The 19,873-nt window shown below is 38.7% G+C and overlaps 1 protein-coding gene across 12 annotated transcripts in view; it reads left to right on the top strand.

Annotated features, from left to right (window-relative positions):
• diaph2 (diaphanous-related formin 2) overlaps positions 1–19,873 on the top strand; it is a 353,639-nt gene that overhangs the window by 83,907 nt on the left and 249,859 nt on the right. For all 12 annotated transcript variants that reach the window (XM_071457232.1, XM_071457234.1, XM_071457233.1 and 9 more), the window contains one exon: positions 7,226–7,365. In XM_071457232.1, the coding sequence (XP_071313333.1) occupies positions 7,226–7,365 (140 nt within the window). The remainder of the gene's footprint in view (positions 1–7,225; positions 7,366–19,873) is intronic.

Raw genomic sequence — 19,873 nt, 5'->3', positions numbered from 1 at the left:
GCACACACACATAAATACACACACAAAAAAAAACATGATTCCTTGTCTACTGCCCCGTGTTTCGTACAAAGTGAACCCTGCAGTGCTATTTTCAAGCTGTTTCCAGCCTAATGCCCTTATTGTTTCTTTTTGTGTTTTCTTCTCATTCTGCCGCTCTGTTGTGGTGAGCTTGTCTTGTCTGGACACAAGATGTAATGCCACTGCCCTGATTATTGAGAGAATGTTGTAGGCCTAATTGTGTCTGTGCTACCAGCAAGTTGTAGTTACCCAGACATGATAGAATAAAGCTGTGTTTAGGTTTTGTTTTCTGACCACGACAGGCAGAGGATGCACAGAGAAAATAAATAGAACATGGGAAAAAAAAGCCCCCAGTGCGTACAGATATAAACACATTTCTTCTTGGCTGTCACCCAGGGTTCAAAAACACCTCACTACTGACTGAGTGAGAGACAGGGACAGACAGATAGGAAAAAGAATGTTAAGAGACTGAATTTGAGATGGGGAAGGAAAAGAAGGGGTGAAATGCTTGGCCACATGGTCTGTTGGGAAATCCCCCGCTGAGCTGGGAGCCCTGCGCCCTGGTGGCTAGATGAAATGTCTTATCTGCCGGCCGCAGGACTCTGTCCTTTAAGTAGGGCTGGGGAAAACTCATTGTCCAGCCAACCAGCATCTCAACTGATCCGTGTTGCCGTTGACCTTTACTACTGCTGCCACAGACTCATGCCAAACTTTAGATTGTGTTAAATGTAAGATTGCTCACTTATATAACACTTCTCACATGTTTTTTTGCATGCAGACCTTATTTCCTTCCTTGTGTAGTTGTGTTGACAACATTGTTCATGGGCCATATTTGACTCATAAGAGAAAGGGAGAGACGTGGTATTTGGATCTACCTGTCTGTAGACTGTCTTTTACTCATTCTTGTGGTATCTTTGCTCTCAACTAATCTACCACCCCTAATGAACAGGAAATTAAGTTATAATGTGGCAACCATACAGCACGATATGCACTAATTGCTCAGATTGTATCTGTATTATTTTTACAAAGAGCAGTAGGGTGCTGTAGTAATTTTCATTAATTACACACAAAGAAGGAGTAATTAGATTTCTCATTATTCCCTAAGTTTTTGTCGGACTTTTTTGGAGTGTGTGGTGGAGGCCGTGGAGGTAAGACTTAATTGGCCCTATTGCAAAGCACAATGCAAACGTCTTTGCTAGGTTCAGGCCAATGCAGTTGCCAATCACAATATGTAATCAACTCGCCACAAATAGAATTTAATTCTGTGTGAAACACTGAGCCATTATAGCAATCCGCCAAGTTCCAAGTGTGCCTGGCTTTTTAAGGGAGAGTGAGATGGCACTCCAGTTGGTTTATTGTATGTTGTGCCCAAAACACTCCCATAATTAAGAGACCAAGTACAACCTCTCTGAACCATGCCACCTTTATTCTGCTGCTAAAATGGCAAATATGGATATAGACATAAATAAAATGCACCTGACCCAAGAACTTTAGACCATGCGCTGGACTGTTCAAATAGATCCCAATATATTTTGATTTGTTACCTCTCACGGATGTTAAACTCATTATATGATTGGCAAATGTTGGATTTACTGTTTTTTTCTTTTCTGTCAATTATATCACATCAGGTGTTGAGAATGTGTTCTTGCATATCACTCTCCCCCACATTGCAGTTATTTTTGTAAGTCCAGCTTTGAAGATGTTGCTATAAACTCTAAGATGATGTTAGTCACCTTGAAAGGCATCTGTTCAAAACTCTATTAATCAGAACTGTAAAACAAGAAGTTTTTGGACATCATCACTCTTTAAAAACTTTTTCAAATTCAAACAATCTTATTAATAGTGAGATGGAGTGGCAGGGATCAGCTGATGGTGATGGTTTAAACACCACGCAGTGCTGCGATGGGTCATGTCATTCAAATGAATACAGTGGTGTCCTGATTTTGTCATAAGAGGAAGCACACACATTCAGAGGCAAAGCTTTGAATGACTTTCATGCTTGCTATCTAAATCAATGTAGCATGCTAATCTCATGTTTCGATGAATTACAGAGACATGAGTACAGATGTTCTTTTTCTGTTCTTGCATTACTTGCTAATTGTAATTCTCCATCACAAAACGCTGTAAGAGATAACAGAGCTGGGAAAACATGTTTGAGAAGGTTGTATATAAGTGCATGTGTCGGAGAGTGAGGTAGCAAGGCTGAATGCAGTCAGCTCTCTCCCAGCACTAGCTACCAGGCTAGACACATTGCCGCCATGTGGTTTTCCAGTAAGCTGACAATGAAGCTGAATAATGTATCTATCAGTCTGCCTTGAGTGTGCCGAGCACTGGGCACTGAGGAAGCTGCCAGCTTGTTATGGGCTCATTACAGGTGAAGATGACATGTGGTGGTGCAGCCGCCTTGGCATTGTCTCCCTGCCCTGCCCTCGATAGAAGGCACAACACTCTGTCACTCCCAATGGCATAGAGAAAGGAAGACAGAGGTGATGGAGGGGGAGGGAATGAGCCTCAATGCTCCCCTAACCTCCTAAAATGAAATTGACAGGCTCGCTGAAGTAATTGCTCCCAGCACTATTTTCTTTGGCAGGAAATACTGTTATCGACAAATAGGGGATTCAATAAGCGGCAGGAGATGAGGCTCTAGGCTGTGGTCAAAAGGCTGTGTTCGTCCTCTACTGTTGAGGTTGCAGTGTCTCCTGATGCTCTATCTCTCTGCCCTGCCCTTTCTCCCCCACACTCTTTCTCTCTCTTTTTGTATCTCCCTCATACTCCTTCTGCCTTTCTACGTCACTACTTCAACACATACTACCCACACAGCATCTCTCTCCCATCGCTCCATCCCCTGCACCCTTTCACTAAGGTCTCTTTTTGACCATTTCTGTCTGTTGACCATTTTTGTGAGCCTGAAGAGAAAAACGCTATTACCCAGTAGCCAGCAGGTAATGCCCCCTCCCACTTCTCAGATTGTTTCTCTGCTGCCAGTGTGGTGGTGTAATGTTGATATTATCCCAAAGGATTCCATTGATTTGGGCTAGGGTCATGAAAAAGCAGTTTATGGTCAGTGTCTTTGGTTTCCAGAGGTCAGAGCATGCGGTGAAACCGGAGCTCTAGCTTTTCTGGACATAGTGGTATGCCTGCTGGGAACAACTGAGAGGCAAGAAGATAAATAAAAAGTGGGTGATGTGTTTCCCCCTCACTGCCCAATGTATTACTGAGGAAGTAATGTTCTGAAAATGTAGTCGCCTAATCAGCCAAATCCAAAAATGGAACCACATTGAATGTGAGCAGCATTTTTTATGTTGTGACTGCTTTTTTTCAGATACTATACATTCATCTCTTGCTCTGTTTGGGTCAACATTTATGTTATGTAGTTCTTGATTACTTTGTCAAAAGTGCATATCTTTACTGTTGAGTGTAAAAGTTTTATCAGTGGTGTTTTGAACTTAAGTTCTTACTCATGCTAAAACGATGTTCTGCCGCTGAGTGCATTTTATAAAGCTCTAACATCACTGAAGTCAAGTCTTGGCCAAATGGCAGGTGATTGGTCTAAGGATTTACACAAAACCCACCACTGTGGCTTAAATACATCTCAACTGCCATTATCTTTTAAGCTTTATTCAGCACAGTGCTGTCATATTGCCTCTCCATTGTCTACTCAACCCAGCTGCTTTAGCATTTGTTTTTCATCTAAACTGATCCACTGCAGACAGGAGTGTGTTTTGAAAATCCTAGCCCTCTCTACAGAAAAAAAAAGTTTGTTGAAGAGTTGTTGATTTGACTGTTGTAATAGTGGTACAACAAAAATGATATTTTCAGGAGACAAGCAGCATTACACTGCACAGTGAGGGTGGGGGGTGTGGGGTGGGGGTTGAGGCATGTAAATGCCAATTGTTGTTAATCTTTTTCTTGTCACCTTGTGGAGGACAAAGATCACTCACATTGACTGCATGTTCTTCCTGCACTCCTGGCATTATTGGATCAGATGTGCATAGTGAACTGTTCCAATCCAGCTGTTTCAATTGTTCTGGTCCCAGGGCTTTTGGAGGTCCTTGTCCAGTGAGTATCAACCCTATTGGATAATGAAAACTGTAGCTTCAGCCTTTTTCTCAATAGGGAAGGGAAGGCCCATTCGACTAAAAGTGAAATAAATGAGCACTTTCATGCAGTATGCCAGAGGAGGACATCTGTGCAGCTGCCTAATGGTGCAGATACATTTCAGGTAGAGTCTAGACCGGGGTCCCCAACATCTTTTGCATTGCACCTGCAAGATATATTGGATTGGATAATCGGTAACACAACCAAAAAAAAGGTTACGGATCAAGTACATCTAAAATTTTGATGTAACAACACGTTAGGCACCTGATCAGGTTTTCTTTTGAAGAAACTTGTTTTGTTTTTTTAAACTATGTTTGCTTGTTGTAGAGAAGTATGATCCCAGAACATTCAGATTAAGTACCTAAGTGGGTGATTAGGATGCATACCAGTGTTTATGTAGTTCAAAATCAGTAGCCTTGACGAAATATTCTGGGTCCCAGTATGTCCCATATGTGTTTATTGCATGTCATATTGTTTGTATATTGTTATACATATTTTTTACTGGATACATCTTTTGTAGTGCTTGACCATAGTATCTTGTATTTGTTCCTGCTTGTGGGAATAGTTAAGCAAGTTTTTTACTTGGTTTGTGTTTAAGCTAAATAAGCATATTTTAATTAAATTGACAAGTCTCTCTCATAAACCATGTACTTATTTATTTACCATAATTTCTCCCAGACTAGATGTTAAAAAGGCACCCTGAAATAGACCCACCTAACTGCTGAAGTAAAGTTTATCAGTTTCATCATACATATTTCCTAATTATCACATAATGACATTAATTCAGAATGTTTACATCCATCTTTTTTGACATTTTAATGAGTAACCCTTGGAGACATCCCTCTGTTCGATATGCCCTTTCTGAGAATCCTTTTAGTGAGACAAGGGAAGATTATTGGACTGTGATTGAATATTTTTCAATCTTGAACATTGTACATATCTAAGTTAATGGCTTCACAATTCAGAGTGTAAAGAAAGTGTGTGTTCTGGCAGATGCAAGGAAACACACATACACACACAGTCACAGTTCATTGACTTAACGATAAAGATTCCTGAGTTTGTTTTTCAAAAGTGAGTCAAATGCAAATGACACAAACTTCTCTTTGAGAACTGATTTCAAGAGTCTGTTTAAAACCAGTAAGCACTGCCATTCAGGGATGGAAAGCACATTGAATTTTTTTAAGTATTTAAGCAGAAAAATGTAATTTTCATTGTTATATCTCCTCTAAAGACAGTTTTGCCCCACTCTTTAAGTTGAACCTTGAAGTGAATCCCTATATTTCATCTCAGGATTTTTGTGTCCAGGGTATCTGTCTTTCTCTTTTTCTCCATCTAATTGAAGTTTCTCTGGTCATCAATTCATTATTTCTTATTTTTGAGTGTAGCTGTTCATATTCAAAAGCATTAAGTAGCATTAGGCAAAAATGTGCAACAGAGAATCCTGTGGTAGGTAATAGTTGAAAAATCTAGATAGTAATGAGAGGGATTCTCACCTCTCCCTATGGCCTAATAACTACCTTCAGTCAGATAAAAGCTAAGCCAGTCACTCCCCCACAGTCACCCAACAGTGCTTGAGAAAAAGATGAATGCTGTAAGTGTTTATATAGATCAAGCAGAGAAAGACATAGAAAAGACAGAAGTACAAAAGATGGATTTACTACAAAATCAATCTATAGTGTGGAAAACTAGACAATTATGTGAAAGTACATTCTAAGTTTTAACTTTGTTGAGATTTTACTTTTTTTTTTCTTTTTTAAAAAGTTAGTAGAAATGTTTACCCTCCCTTCAAACAAAAAATAAAAGTAAAATACAATAAATAGATCAAATAAATCTTATTTGTGGAATGGCATTAGTAGAACTTTTGTTTTTGTTACTTACAATATGTTCTACTTGCAAAAAGCAATTATCACACTGGCTGTGGAAGAGGCATCGCTTCCACTTGGTTTTGGCAGGAATCAGTGTTGCAGGTTGAGGAATGTGATTTCACGTCAGCTTTTATCAAATAAATACTTCTTGTCCTTATCGAGCCTTTCAAACTATGAACTCAGCTCTCACCTAAGGGTACAGAATTATTGGTATGTTGCTGTAGTTGGACTGCCTCTGCTGTTTCCAACATAAAACCAGTTTCTTTCATGTTGACTGTGCATTGCAGGAGAACAGCAGGCCTCTTTTCTCCAGATAAATGAGCTATCTTATTACTTCCCAAACTGCCTATTAGCGCAGCTCACTTTGTGGGGAACCAGCAGATCAGGGATGAACCCAGTGAAGAGGATGCCTAGTACTCTGGTTCAGCCATATGTTAGCCTGTTGCTGCAGCATGTTTTTGTTTTGTATGGTACCTTGACTCAACCCCAGCTGAAATTGAGCTCATTTTGACAGCAGAACCTGAAAATTACTGTTTTAACACAGATTTGTTCTTGGAGCTTTATTGGGAGTAGAGATAATGTAGTAAAATTAATCAATTGCAAATCTTCACTTGGGTTTAAATGTTGGTGGCTGGACTGCTTTAACACATCACACTGAGCTGTAGCTCAATGCTATACAATGTTAACCTCACCGTGTGCTGGGAGAGTGAGTGTGTAAATGTGTTTCCCTGCTGTGGTATCAGCGTGTGTATTGTTGCCAATAGGTAGTCCCATTGTGTAAGCATCAGTGTAGCAGTGTGTCCCTCGTGCCCTCTGCAGAGATTATACACATGAATCCATTTACTTCAAACAGGAGCTGCTGTAGATAGCATGTAGAGCCTCGTGTTCGGCTCCCTTCAAGTACAGTCTATCGTTAGAGTCTTGGCTGATTAAGAAAAGGAAAAGTTATGTCTAGGTTTTATAACTAACTAAATTATTAACTAGTGTGTAACTGTAACTACGATACTGACCAAGCAATATAAAATCTTCATGGTGCAAAATGTGTGTATCTGATGTAATGTGATAGAATGGTGCATTTTAATGCTTGAATTGTAGGACCATATAATTTGGATGTCTTTCAACAATGTTCACAAATTTCTTGTGTTATTGATGATATTGTATTTTTTTCATCACATTACCATAGGTCCTGAGGTCACGTGCATGATGGTAGTCTAATAACTATCCTGCTGGTATTTTGTTTTCAGGGTGGACTAAGGAACAGCAAGCATGAGTGTACACTTTCATCCCAAGAATATGTCCATGAGCTGCGTTCTGGCATCACAGAAGAGAAGTTGCTCAATTGTCTGGAGTCCCTCAGAGTGTCTCTCACCAGTAACCCTGTCAGGTAAGCTTTTTTCACACACTACAAACTGTGCCCTGTATTTGGGAAGTTTTTTTTTCCCCCAGAGTCATATTTTTGTGTTTTGATATTTTCAGCTCAGATGTGCCTTTTTTGAGTAACTTTTTGTTATAAGCAGAATGATAGAAGGTTCATCTATATCATAAGATGACCCTTTTAAATCTTCAATTTTTGCACACAACCATAAAAACTGAGTCCCAGAATAATTAGGATAAAAACATTACATCTTTCTGTCACTATGTTGGTTGTTAGGTTACCCACATAGTTTTCCTCCGGGCTTTGCTGTGTGAAAGTATCCTTTGAACAAACGATTAGTACACACAACACCTATGCACAGGTAGAAATACTGTACTATAATATAGTATATAGTACTATGCTATAATCTCACCAGTGACCACTAATACCACAATAACTCCTCTAGACTTCTCAAAGTGGGATTTGGGGACCCCCGGAGGTCCTTGAGGGGGTTCCAGGTGGTCCCTATCAAAAAGAAGTATTTTCATTCTAATTCCATCCATTAGTAACACAATGATAGAATGTACGACTAGTTTGGTAATGGGTTTCAAACACTTTCTATGAAAAAAACATCCAAAGGGAAAAATCTTGTCAGATGGGGTCCCGTGGGACTAAAGCCTATGAAATTGGGGTCGGTCTAACTTAGTTTAAAGTTTGAGAACCGCTGCTCAAGATTGTCTGTGGCTCATACATTTTTACTGTAATAAATACTAGTATATAGTAAATATAGTAAATACTATTTGCTTTATGACTATTCAATAAATGCTTTAAAATAGAGACATTTTCTATTTAAATATTGGGCCACTTTTTTTTTTTTTTAATCTTAACAGGGAATCAGTAAGAACTAGAATCAATAAGCAGAATTGGAATCACGAAAATTCAAACAATACCAAACCTTGGTGGGATCCCATCACAATCTGGATATATCTAAATATGAAGAATACGGAAGTTACTAAGTCTAACTATTGTCTAACTGATGTGAAAGAACCCGTCAGACCTGTTTTATGTGGCTTTATCAGCTAGGTTAGACAAAGAAGATGCTTTTAAACAAACATAATGAATGGTGTAGCTGACCAAACAGGCACAAGATTATGGTCGCTGGGAGTGACTTTGTCCATTAAGCTCTAATGGATAAAAGGTCTAGTTCTCCATATCAGAAAGTCATCCATTCTGAGACTTTAACAAGCCTATGTCTCTATGGGAGCCGCAGCAGTTCAGCAAGGTAGCCGTCATGCAACGCAGGCAGTGTGTCCCAGGCTTAATGTGTACTACCTGACTCCAATCTATCCAACTAAAAATGGCCACTGCCTTCTCTTTTTTGCTTAATTGGTTATGAACAGGTATAAAAACATAATTTTAGATTTTATTCTCAGTTTTGTCCTGAGCTTTGATTGGTACCTGAGCCAAGGCCTCACGGATTTTTCCGGCATGGTCTCTACTTGTTACCCAGATTCTCTCCTGTAAATGAACTCCTCAGCTTTAATTTGATCCCAGTACTGCAACCCTTAGTGACAGCAGATCCTGTAAATTATTTACCAGCCCACTGTTGAAGAAATGTTTTTTAAAGTGAATCAATGAATGGTGCATATTAAATGTTCATGGGATAAGTGGAATACTTTTTTTATTTTGACCATGGGTACACAGACAGGATTTGCCAGCACGGCCCCAGAGGAGCTTTTATTTAATCTGTGTGCTGCCACCAGCATTGCTGCTGCATCCCTGCATTAACCAGTTTGGAGGAAAATACAGTAGAATTGTGTTCTCTTGCTAAAATCCTGCACATTCACTACAACAACAGATGATCATTAAACGAGGAGCACCTGTTATTTATGCAGTTATCCAACTAGCCAATCATGTGGTAGGACTGAAGACACTGGTTGGGAGCTTGGAATTTATATATATATATATATATATATATATATATATATATATATATATATATAGAGAGAGAGAGAGAGAGAGAGAGAGATATCATATCAAAGATCAGAATAGGTGAAAAATGTCATCTTATTAACTTTGATGGATGTTACTTAGGTCTAAGTATTTCTGAACCTGCTGATCTCCTGGGATTTTCACACACAACATTCTCTAGAGTTTCATGAGAAAAACTGAAAAAAAATAAAAAATAAAAAACATCCAGTGAGCAGCAGTTCAGTGGACGGAAATGTCTTGTTGATGTGAGAAGTCAGGAGAGAATGGCCAGATCGATGCAAGTTGACAGGAAGGCAATGATAACACACATCCACCACTCTTTATGACTGCATCTCAAAATGAGCAACACGTCGAACCTTGAGGTAGACGGGCTATAACAGCAGAAAACCATATTGTGTTGTACTCCTGTCAGCCAAAAACAGAAATCTGAGGCTGCAGTGGACACAGGTTCACTAAAAGTGGATAGTTCAAGATACTTCATTCAGCCTGGTCTGGTGAATCTGGTTTTCTGTAGAGGCATACAGACAGTTGAATTTGGCATCAACACCATGGACCCAACATGCCTTGTGTCAACAGTCCAGACTGCTGGTGGTGGTCTAATGGTGTGGTGAATGTTTTCTTGGCACACTTAATACTTAATATGGTTTGATTGCTACAGCCTATCTGAGTATTGTTGCTGACCCTTTATGCCCTCAATTCAACATTTTCTAATGGCGACTTCCAGCATAATAATGCATCATGTCACAAAGCAAAACTCTAACTGGTTTCATGACAATGACTTCAGTGTAATTCAGTGGCCCCCTCAGTCACCAGATCTGAATCCAGTAGAACACCTTTGGTATGTGGTAGAACGGGAGCTTGGCAGCATGAATGTGCAGCTGACAAATCTGCAGAATTGATGTAATGCCGTTATATCAACACGGGCCAGAAGATGTTTACCACATCTTGTGGAATCCATGCCATGTAGAATTGAAGCTATTGACAGCAAATGGAGGCCCTTTCCAGTATATGGTGTTTCCTAGTGAAGTGCTGAATGAGCATACATAGAAAATTGATACAGTAGGCATTTTCATTTATATCAACACTTGTCTTCCAAATCAAACTTAAGAAGAAGAAGTGGTCCAACCTTTGAAATCCACATGACGTGTTGGTTTGAAGGATACAAAGCCAAATTCGGTTGGCTAACAAGGTAACATTAGCTAGTTATACACACATAGTGTAACAATGGATAGATTTATTATGTACTAACCTTAACACAAATGCATTTGACATATAGTATGTTATACAGTATAATGAATAGATGAGTAGCTAAGTAATTATCCCTCAAGTGATTCCACAGCCGTGAAGTCGGTCTCTCTAGTCTCCAGGAAGCTGTGGGGAGTCAAGTCAGCCTTTCCACTCAGAAAGGCCAACTGGTGCCAAGGGGATGTAAGTGAGGCCAGGCTTGCCCTATGGGTATTTTCAAATGGCTGAACCTTTGACCAGCATGTTAGGGACCATTGCTTTATGGAGGAGTCGCCTCCCAGGCCATTTTCATCCAGTAAGAAAGCCACCTTCAGGTGTGTGTGCTGAGGAGGACTACTAAAGTGTTGACTAACATCAGTACCCTGCTCATCCTTACACCCCTCATTATTTCTCTCCTGGGGAAAGGGACTGATTATATTCTTGAGACATGGATAAGGTTACTCCTAATTAATATGAATGCACTTAATTGTCATGGATCACAACACACAGGAAATCCATTTTTGGATTGCTACTCTTCTGACTCCACTATGTTAATGTAACCTTTGTACGCTATTTTATCTTATACTGAAAATAAGCATGAAGTAGATGGCAGAGCAGTTCGTTCATGCTTCTTTTAATCCATATTTGGGGGAATTTATTATGAATTTAAAGATCTTAAAGAAATTATTTTTTAATAATTAATTTTTCACTGCAGAGACAAACTAGCATTCTGGCAGAAATGCCTATATATAGCCAAGAGTTGATTTCTTTCAGTTTTCTCACAGTTGAAAAGGCCAAGCAAAATTTGTTCAAGATTCTTACCTGCATCCAAACAATTTAAATAAATCAAGAGTAGAATTTAAACATTGAGGTCTGTACTAATCAACCAGTGTTCAATCAGTCCTAAATTGCCTGAAATTCTGATTCATGTATATCTGCCCCTATCTCTGCAGGAAGTTAAATATTTAAAAAAAATGTCCATTCAATTAGCTTCTCTTTGGACTTCATTTGGCCAAAAAATAGGCTCTTAATGTTTACATTAAAGGAAACTGAGGGATACTTCCATCATACTGTAAAAATGGCTGATTATATATCCCAAAATTAACCAGGAGAATACCACATAAATTGACTGACAAAAAACTAATGAAGAACAGTAATTTACATAAATACTTTTTTTCCTGTTTAACTGAAGATAATAAATCCATGGATTGTTTATTATACCGTCAGTGTCTCAGCCTAGATTGAATATTTTGATATGGCCATTTAAAGCACTGCCCGTTTATGCTAAATTAATAAGCAAGCTAACACTTGGATGCAGAGGGTCTTCTTACATGTATTCCTACCTCTCTGTCTATTTTTACCTCTATATGAATCATGTATTGATGAATCAAGAAACATCAGTGTCATTTGGATGTATGATGGGTAAATATAGCCCTTAATCTTAATACAAAGTTAGCTATTTTTAATACATTCATAGGATTTACATAAAATAACTAAAATAACACAGGAGAATTTTTTTGACATTTATGTGATGATTTAAATCAAAACCAGTACGTTGCTTAATTAAGCATTAAACTTAATTCTGTTCACATGAAATGAAAGTCTCACCATCAAAGTTTTTTTGGTCTTCACAGTGCTTACCATTGCTTTTTGTTTTTCCTGTGATGTTTGGGCAGCCTGCTAATTTGCTCCCAGAGGCCTGTGTTTATCTAATAGTTTAATTGGCTGGGCTGCGCACCTGTTTGGCAGTACAGGTGGCCACAGGGCCATTGTGCTGAGGGCCTTATCTCCCAGGCAGTCCCACACAGGTGTGTGGCATGCAGCCTTTGCAGATCTGCCCACAGATGGCATTGCCTGGAGCGTCCGCTGCATACTCTGTTTCCACTCTCTTTCTTCTCATCTGCCATGTTTTCCACTTCTCTTTCTGTCAAAATTTCCCCAGCCAATTATTTATCCTCTACTTCATTCTCCCCCTTTTAATTTTGTCATTTGGATACACGCTTCTTAATTTAGAAGTGTCAGATTGACTAGCCACTTTTAATTAATTTCTTAATCCACTGACATGAAGTGAGATGCCAACTTACAGAAAATTACAGCCCTCTTATTTTCTCATTTAGTGGCAGAGAAATTCTCGGGTGTCTCAGCCTGGCTTTCTTTTTACACTCATTTCACAGTTTCTTTGCTCACTGTGTTGCACATGTGAAAACAGTGATAAGATCCATGTAAAATATATCAAGGAATTTAATATCTCAATAGGCAAAATATATTTCTGTTTACAGTTTCTAAAGCAAAAAAATCAACATGCATGCATAAATTGTGGTTTTTGCATGAGCAGTCCTACCCCACTTTTACACTTTATTTGGTATTTTTATTTGGTAATTTCATTTTAAAGCTGCTCAAAACAAGTACAGTGAAAGCTCACCTCCTGTGATCTAACTCAACTGCTGCTCCATCAGTAGGCTTTCCAATCTGAAATAGGAGAGTGGTTTTGGGCAGCAGAGCACAAATCCAGGATACCAACCTTTCCTTTGAGTTCCCTATGTTTAGCCCTCAGCATTACACTATGACTCTGTCAAATCCCGACAGTGACTTCCATATTAGATCTGCTAGCTCTCAGATCCCTAAGACATATTTAAGCAAAATTGAACTGGGCTCCTAACTTTTCATTATGTGAAGTCTTCACGGTACATGTCAGACATTTTCTCGGGGGCATTTTCTCGTGGGGTATTTTTGTGGAGGTGGGAGACATTTGCTGACACCAGAGTTTGTCTCTGTGTCTGGATACTCAAGGTATGGGTTGCTGGGATGATCTCGCTGCTCTGCCGCACAGGGTGTCTCTGAGTCTGAATCAATCCCTCCAGCTTCTCTCAGCTGAATGCTTGCAGCTGAGCACCAAGGGTTGCATGGAACACCAGTTGTGGGTTTTTTTACAAGCTACAATGCCTGTTAACATAAAGCTGCTTGTCCTGCTGACTGACTGTCCTAATGGCCTGTGTCATAAAGCATTGAGCAACCTCCTGAGACGCACTGACATTTCTGCTGAGTATGGTGGTGCTCCCTATATAATGATTGAACAAAGATATTACCCTTACCCTTACCTTTTATGTGAATTGTGCATGTTAGTACAATTACAACTGAGACAATTAAAGGCTCTCAAAAAGCCTCTCCCTTGGCACAAATGTTTTTTTTTGTTTTAAACTATTAGTTTTAGCACTAACTTGTACAATTAAAACTTGGCCTCCTCTGTCCAATGTGTGCAATTAACACCAGCACAAAGGAGCATATTCACCTGTCCATCTGCTATTGTGCCTGCTCAAACAAATGTTACGATCTAAAAGTCTCAGAGGCTGCATGCTCCCCCTCGACAGCTCAGGCCAGAAATCTTGTCTGGCACATACGCAAAGTGTGAATCTCAGCGCAACTGCAATGAGTTACCACTGCACTGATGAACGATACTCAAGTGAGGATTTAGGTGTAGTGGACATCAATGAGCCTGGTCTGTCTGACATAGATTCGACACAAAGATGAATAACTGTTTCAACTCTGTCATTTTTAATCTCCTTATCTGAGTGAATCATCCATAATTGATTCCCTGTATTCACTTTGTTAGTCTGGGTAGTGATTTTGTGAGCTCAATCAGACTCCATGTAAATTTGAAAGGTTTAAATATAGCATTAAAAAGCCTGATGTCCTAAGTGGAGTTTAGGCAGACCATTCTCTAGACTCCCAGTGATATTGCAAATGACTCTCAACCCCCCTCCAGGCCTCAGACAAGTTTGGTCAGTCACTTGTCAAGGAGATATAAAACAGAAAAGATTTGGAAATTGCATAATAATTTAGTAGCTGTCTATAGGCAAAGATTTCTCTGGCCCTTCCATTTTAACAGTCAGAGAAATAATTCACTCATTAGTGAATCCAGTTTTTTGTCTTTTACTTTTCAGGATGGTACAATCAGTCTCATTTTATAGCATTTAAAGAGTTTTATTTGACAGTAAAATTTGGCATGAATCTTATGACACTGTCTTCAACGGACGTGACAAGCAGTCAGAAATGAGAAAGTTAACTAGTTTTTACCCTTGTGGCTGACTTCAGAGTTGATGTTCGCCCTTCTTCCTCGGAGGCAGTGAAAACGATTTCGGAGACATAAATGTCCTCAGTGTCTGAGTATATTTTAAGAGTGATGCCTATTTGATTTTATGACACCATCTGTTAACCTCCGAGATAGCCGTATCTGTTATGGCCCCAGAGTGATACATACATAATTCAGAAATATCTGATTTGAATTCCTTATTTTGTTGGAAATTACCTTGGACAGGTACAGAAAATAACTGGCATATTTCGATCATATACTTTTCATTTTAGTATTCCTTATTCCTCCCCACATCTCTAACAATGTTTGCAAAATCATAAAAATATTTTCATGTTTTCTGGCATGTGGGACATGACCTTCAATCCCATTTGACCTTAATTAATAAGTATCTGAGCAGGAAATCTGTACAATCTGGTCCACATTCTCACTTCTCCTATTTTTTCTGTTATGTTCAGGAATAAAAGCAATTATCAACTTTCCTCACCTATGAAACTGTAGAGCTGTCCTAATGTTTTAGTTCCCAGCAGATATCAAATAATAGCACAAACACACATTCTGGGAGGTGTATACTGACACTTTGCAAAGGCTTTTATACATCTACTGTAAAAGGTGCCAGCAACAAAAGGTTGAACAAAAAGGCAACTTTAAGGCTTTGAAAATAGAAAATAGTATCCTTTCTGTCAGAGAAGTGCTTGCCACTGCATTTCCCTCTCCTCCTTGAAAGATAAAACTCATAACTGCAGAACACTGAGGAATGTGTAGCTACATCACATCAAACCCGATCAACCTTCTCTGATCTTCCACAACACATACAGATTCACAGTATAACCAACAATTAAAGTATGTGGTCTAATCAAATCAATTTGCCAGTTGTTCTTCTGGTTTCTGTCTCCCGTCACTTAACGGTGAAGTTTGTTGTGTATGACTCTTTGGTGTTGTTCAGGGAATAATTGGATATTTCAGGAGTGTTTTGCACTCTGCGGGGGGGTCATTTCAAAGTATGTAGGGAGCATGGTGTGCTGTCAGCTGTCTGCACTTACAAGTTGATTTAATTCTGGCTGAGACTACTCTCCCTAGTCTCTCACCCTCCTTTTATATATAGACTCTACAGACAGACACGCACTGCCTTCACTGAGTTTTGTTTTGCATCCTTGCACATGCAGAGACGCATAAAAATGGACACACAAACACCTTCAATTCCACCAGAAAAAGTTGAACATGCATTTATGTGGTAGGCCTGATCTTTAGTCTTTAGTTCGAGACTCAAATACAGTTAGAAATGCAAAGTGCTTGTTTTGATACTGCACTGCTCCCATTCCTGTGTGTGCTTGGCTAAACCACCAGTGACACTGTTAGAGTGCTGACACGAGGAATACTATTAAGACACTATTACTTCCTTTAGTACCAATATCAAACATCGGTACTACCCCAGTTGGTTCTCTGAATGGGTCCTCTGTTGTCACTTAATGAAGTTGTTTTGTATTATATTGTTATTATGAAACAGAAGAAGATAAACAGTTAATATCAGTTTACATAGTGTGTGTTACACTTAGGTTTTTGCCTTGTCCAGCCATAACATGTCTTTTGCTGTGATACATTACATTTATGAGCTGTCCCCACCAGCGGAAGATAGAGGCCTGAGATATCATCAGGACAGTTAAGTGATGAAACATAGCACTCGTCACTTTGATGGAGAGAGTTCACGTTACCTGGATGTACATGTGAAGGATATCAGCTGCTCAGTGTTCTCGTTCAGTGACAGCACAGGGCCAGCAAAGGTATTGGCTCTATGTATGTGTAAATACTGGATTGGCAGGGTGTCTGTTATACTCTGGACATTTCCTTAGTTTCCTAGCAACCTCATTTTATTGCGGTTCTACCAAATCCATTGACAATCTCTTAAATATTTAATTCACTTTTGAGTGAGGTGAAGCTTTTTGCGAATAAGGGTCAACAAAACAAAACTGTGGGAGATTTTAAGAATTCTGTAAAGGATTTGTGAAGGAAAATGTGTTTTTGTCATTGAAATGACTGGTTATAAGTTAACTGTATTTCTGTGTGTCTTGATTTGCTGTGTGGATTTATCATGTAGCTTAATAGCTAGAATGACGGTCGTTGCTCCAGCAGGTCCAACTCTTCACTTCACTTCACTTACATGTTAGTGCTCCATGCACAACTGAGCTGAAGTATTACAAACACTACAGTATAGTAACCCACTAGCGGGAATTATCTAAGAAGATCAATGTTATCTCTTCATTTTTAATTCAAATAAGGTTTTATATTCTGTATTTTGTATCAGTAATGTTGTAAATTGTCAATATTCAAGATGTTTGATATAAAGTAAATTTATCTAAGTATTATCTTGCGAATTTAGGACCAATTAGAATACAGAATTCCTGGTTTTTGTACCATTCATCCCCAGTAGCTCTGTATCATCACTGTTTTTGTCAAAGTTAAGCAAGGGTTTTAGGAGAGAGCGAACAATGGTATTATGACTTAAAATAGATATAACTTTAAAAACCTTAACAACATGAGAAACCAGCAAATTGAGTCTGATTTGTAATGTCACCAAGATCTACAAGTCAAAGCTACGTTAATGGTTAACAAGAGATTGAGTAATTGTTATATTAGCGCAGTATTTGCTCTGATAACAGTAGAATAGTAACCTTTCCTGAAAGAGAGAATGAGCCCTGTGTGACCATATACCTTTTATGATTCATTCAGTACTTCTGTGATTTGTTAATCATAAGGGACAACAGTTATGATAACCAATAACAACCATAAATATTGAAATTGTGAGAGGACAGTTTTTGATTTTAATCAAGTGAAAGATTTAAAGGATTAGAAAAACTGAAAAATAAAAGTTGTTGCTCTTAACAGTTATTTTTGAGATGTGATGAACAGGAAAATACAGATAATATTTTGTATGTAGCAGTGGTCATCTGATATGCCCTGTGCATTATAGTTATTTCAGCTGGCTATTAAATTGATCAGAATATAATATAGCCCTGTGTTTGCCATGGTAAGTCACTAAGTGGACACTGGTGGTGCCTGGTTTCAAGCTCTAATGTTCAGAGCTATTTGTTGCACAGAGCACTGGGCCTCGATTGCAGTACTGTAGCACTGTGTAGGTCAGTAGCTCCACAGAGGGACAGTTGTATGACTTTGCCTGTAATACTATATGGAGGATAATGCACTTGCTCAGAAGCTTTCAATAACAAAGCTCCCCACCTAGCCATGATAAAATAATAAAACCGGTCTATAGACTGAAATCAATGCATGTACCAGCCATCTAAACACGAGACCGGCGATTGCTCAAACGGAAAGCGTGAGAGAGTGTCTGCCTCTCACTGTCTCTGTTGCTGTCGAGCCACTTGATGTGACTGGTGATACACAAGAGTAATCTTTTCATCTTGTTCGAACATTTCCCTAGCCAAGTATTTTCAGAACTCTACAGACTCTCCACATTCCTTTCTCCACTTTTTGCTATGACATTTTGTTCTCTATTTTAGCAATATACAGAGCTATAAACTGTCACTACCTGCAGTCTCTTCAGAAAGACACTGAAGACAACCAAAAGTAGCATTAGGAATACTACCTTGTCCACTGGTACACTGTATGCATGCTGTATGTGTGTACTGTAATAGGGTTACATGTATGGTGACTGAAGTGCTTTTGCAGCTTATTTAGCTCATGCCTTGTTTTAGTGTTCCAGTGAAGCACCTTGAAGCACAGTCTGGAGTGAGCTGTGTCAAGACTGTCTGAATGATGGAGTGAGGTTTTTGATTGAATGTCATCGTTTTTATGTAAAGAAGGCTCACCACTTTTTAGCTTGAAAATACTGTAAATATTGTGCACACATGCCAATATACATGCAAATATTTTCTCATGGTGGCTCAGTGTGCAGCACTGTCACAATGAGATGGTTTTAGGTGTAAATGGCTTTTCAGCGTGTTTCTGTGAGCCGTTTGCATGTTCTGGGAATCAATAAGATTTTCTTTGTCTTTGTTTGGCCTTTGAGAAAGTGGTCTCCTGCCTTTTATGAAATGCATGATGGGAAAGACTCCAGACTCCAGTGACCCTAAACAAGATAAGCAGTATAGAAATAGGATGTATGGATGGATTCAATATTTGCTCATGCAGAACTGCATTAGTTATGGCAGCACATGTCAGAAAGTCAGTAACGTCTTTTAGGAAACAGTTGTTATTTGACAAGTGGTCATCTCACTCACACAAGATATTTTGACTTTGTTGTGCTAACAGCAATGTTTAGTAAAGTCTGCAACATAATGGACTTTTGATGATGATCTTTGGTGAACATACAGTGATTACAGTATTCAGACCCCTTCACTTTTATCAAATTCTGTTATGTTGCAGCTTTACGCTAAAATAAAGAAAATAATTGTCATTTTTTCCTTATCAATCTACACTCAATACCACACAATGACTAAGCCAAGACAGAAGTTATTAATTAAGTGATTGATTTATTAAAAAGGAAAAACTGAGATTGTATTGTGTTGAGGCAGAGATCAGTGGAAGGCCACAAAAAAAATGTCTGTACTGAAGGTTCCTTAGAGTAAAGTGGCCTCTGTAATTCTTAAATGGAAGAAGTTTGGAACCAAAAACTCCACCAAATCCAGAGCTTGTTACATCATACCCAAGAAAACTCAAGGCTGTAATCGCTGCCAAAGGTGCTTCAAGTACTGAGTAAAGGGTCTGAATACTTATGTCACTGTGATATTTCGGTATTTCCCTTAAATTCATTTGCAAATAATTCAGAAATTCACTATTTGTGTGGTCATTATGGTTAGTATTTAGTGTAGCTTGACGATGGAAAAAAATTATTTAAAGGCTTTTAGCATAAGGCTGCAACATAACGTGAAAAATGTGAAGGGGTGTGAGACTTTTCTGAATGCACCGTACATCCTGCCAGTAAACTTGTTTATAAATAAACACTTGTATGTTGGCCAAACTTTTAGATTGTCAGCGCATACATTTTATATCAGTTAACATAACTACAGCATAATTGCACCAAGCTAGTAGAAATAACACAAAATATAAAATAAGAAATTGCTTCCCTAGGACCGACCATGAATTTTTCATTTTGCCTGTGGAATATACATGATTGTAGAAAGTAACACAATTTGGTGGCACTTAACTAGAGGATTATAGCCATCAATATTAGATGAACAAGTTCTACCCCAAGTTAATGAAATCCTTGGATGTATGCCC

This window comes from Trachinotus anak, unplaced genomic scaffold (assembly GCF_046630095.1).
Source record: "Trachinotus anak isolate AG129_WGS33_773 ecotype Australia unplaced genomic scaffold, CSIRO_AGI_Tana_v1 ptg000021l, whole genome shotgun sequence".
NCBI lineage: Eukaryota > Metazoa > Chordata > Actinopteri > Carangiformes > Carangidae > Trachinotus > Trachinotus anak.
The sequence above is the reverse complement of the archived record's forward strand: the minus strand, read 5'-3'. Positions and strand labels throughout refer to the sequence as shown.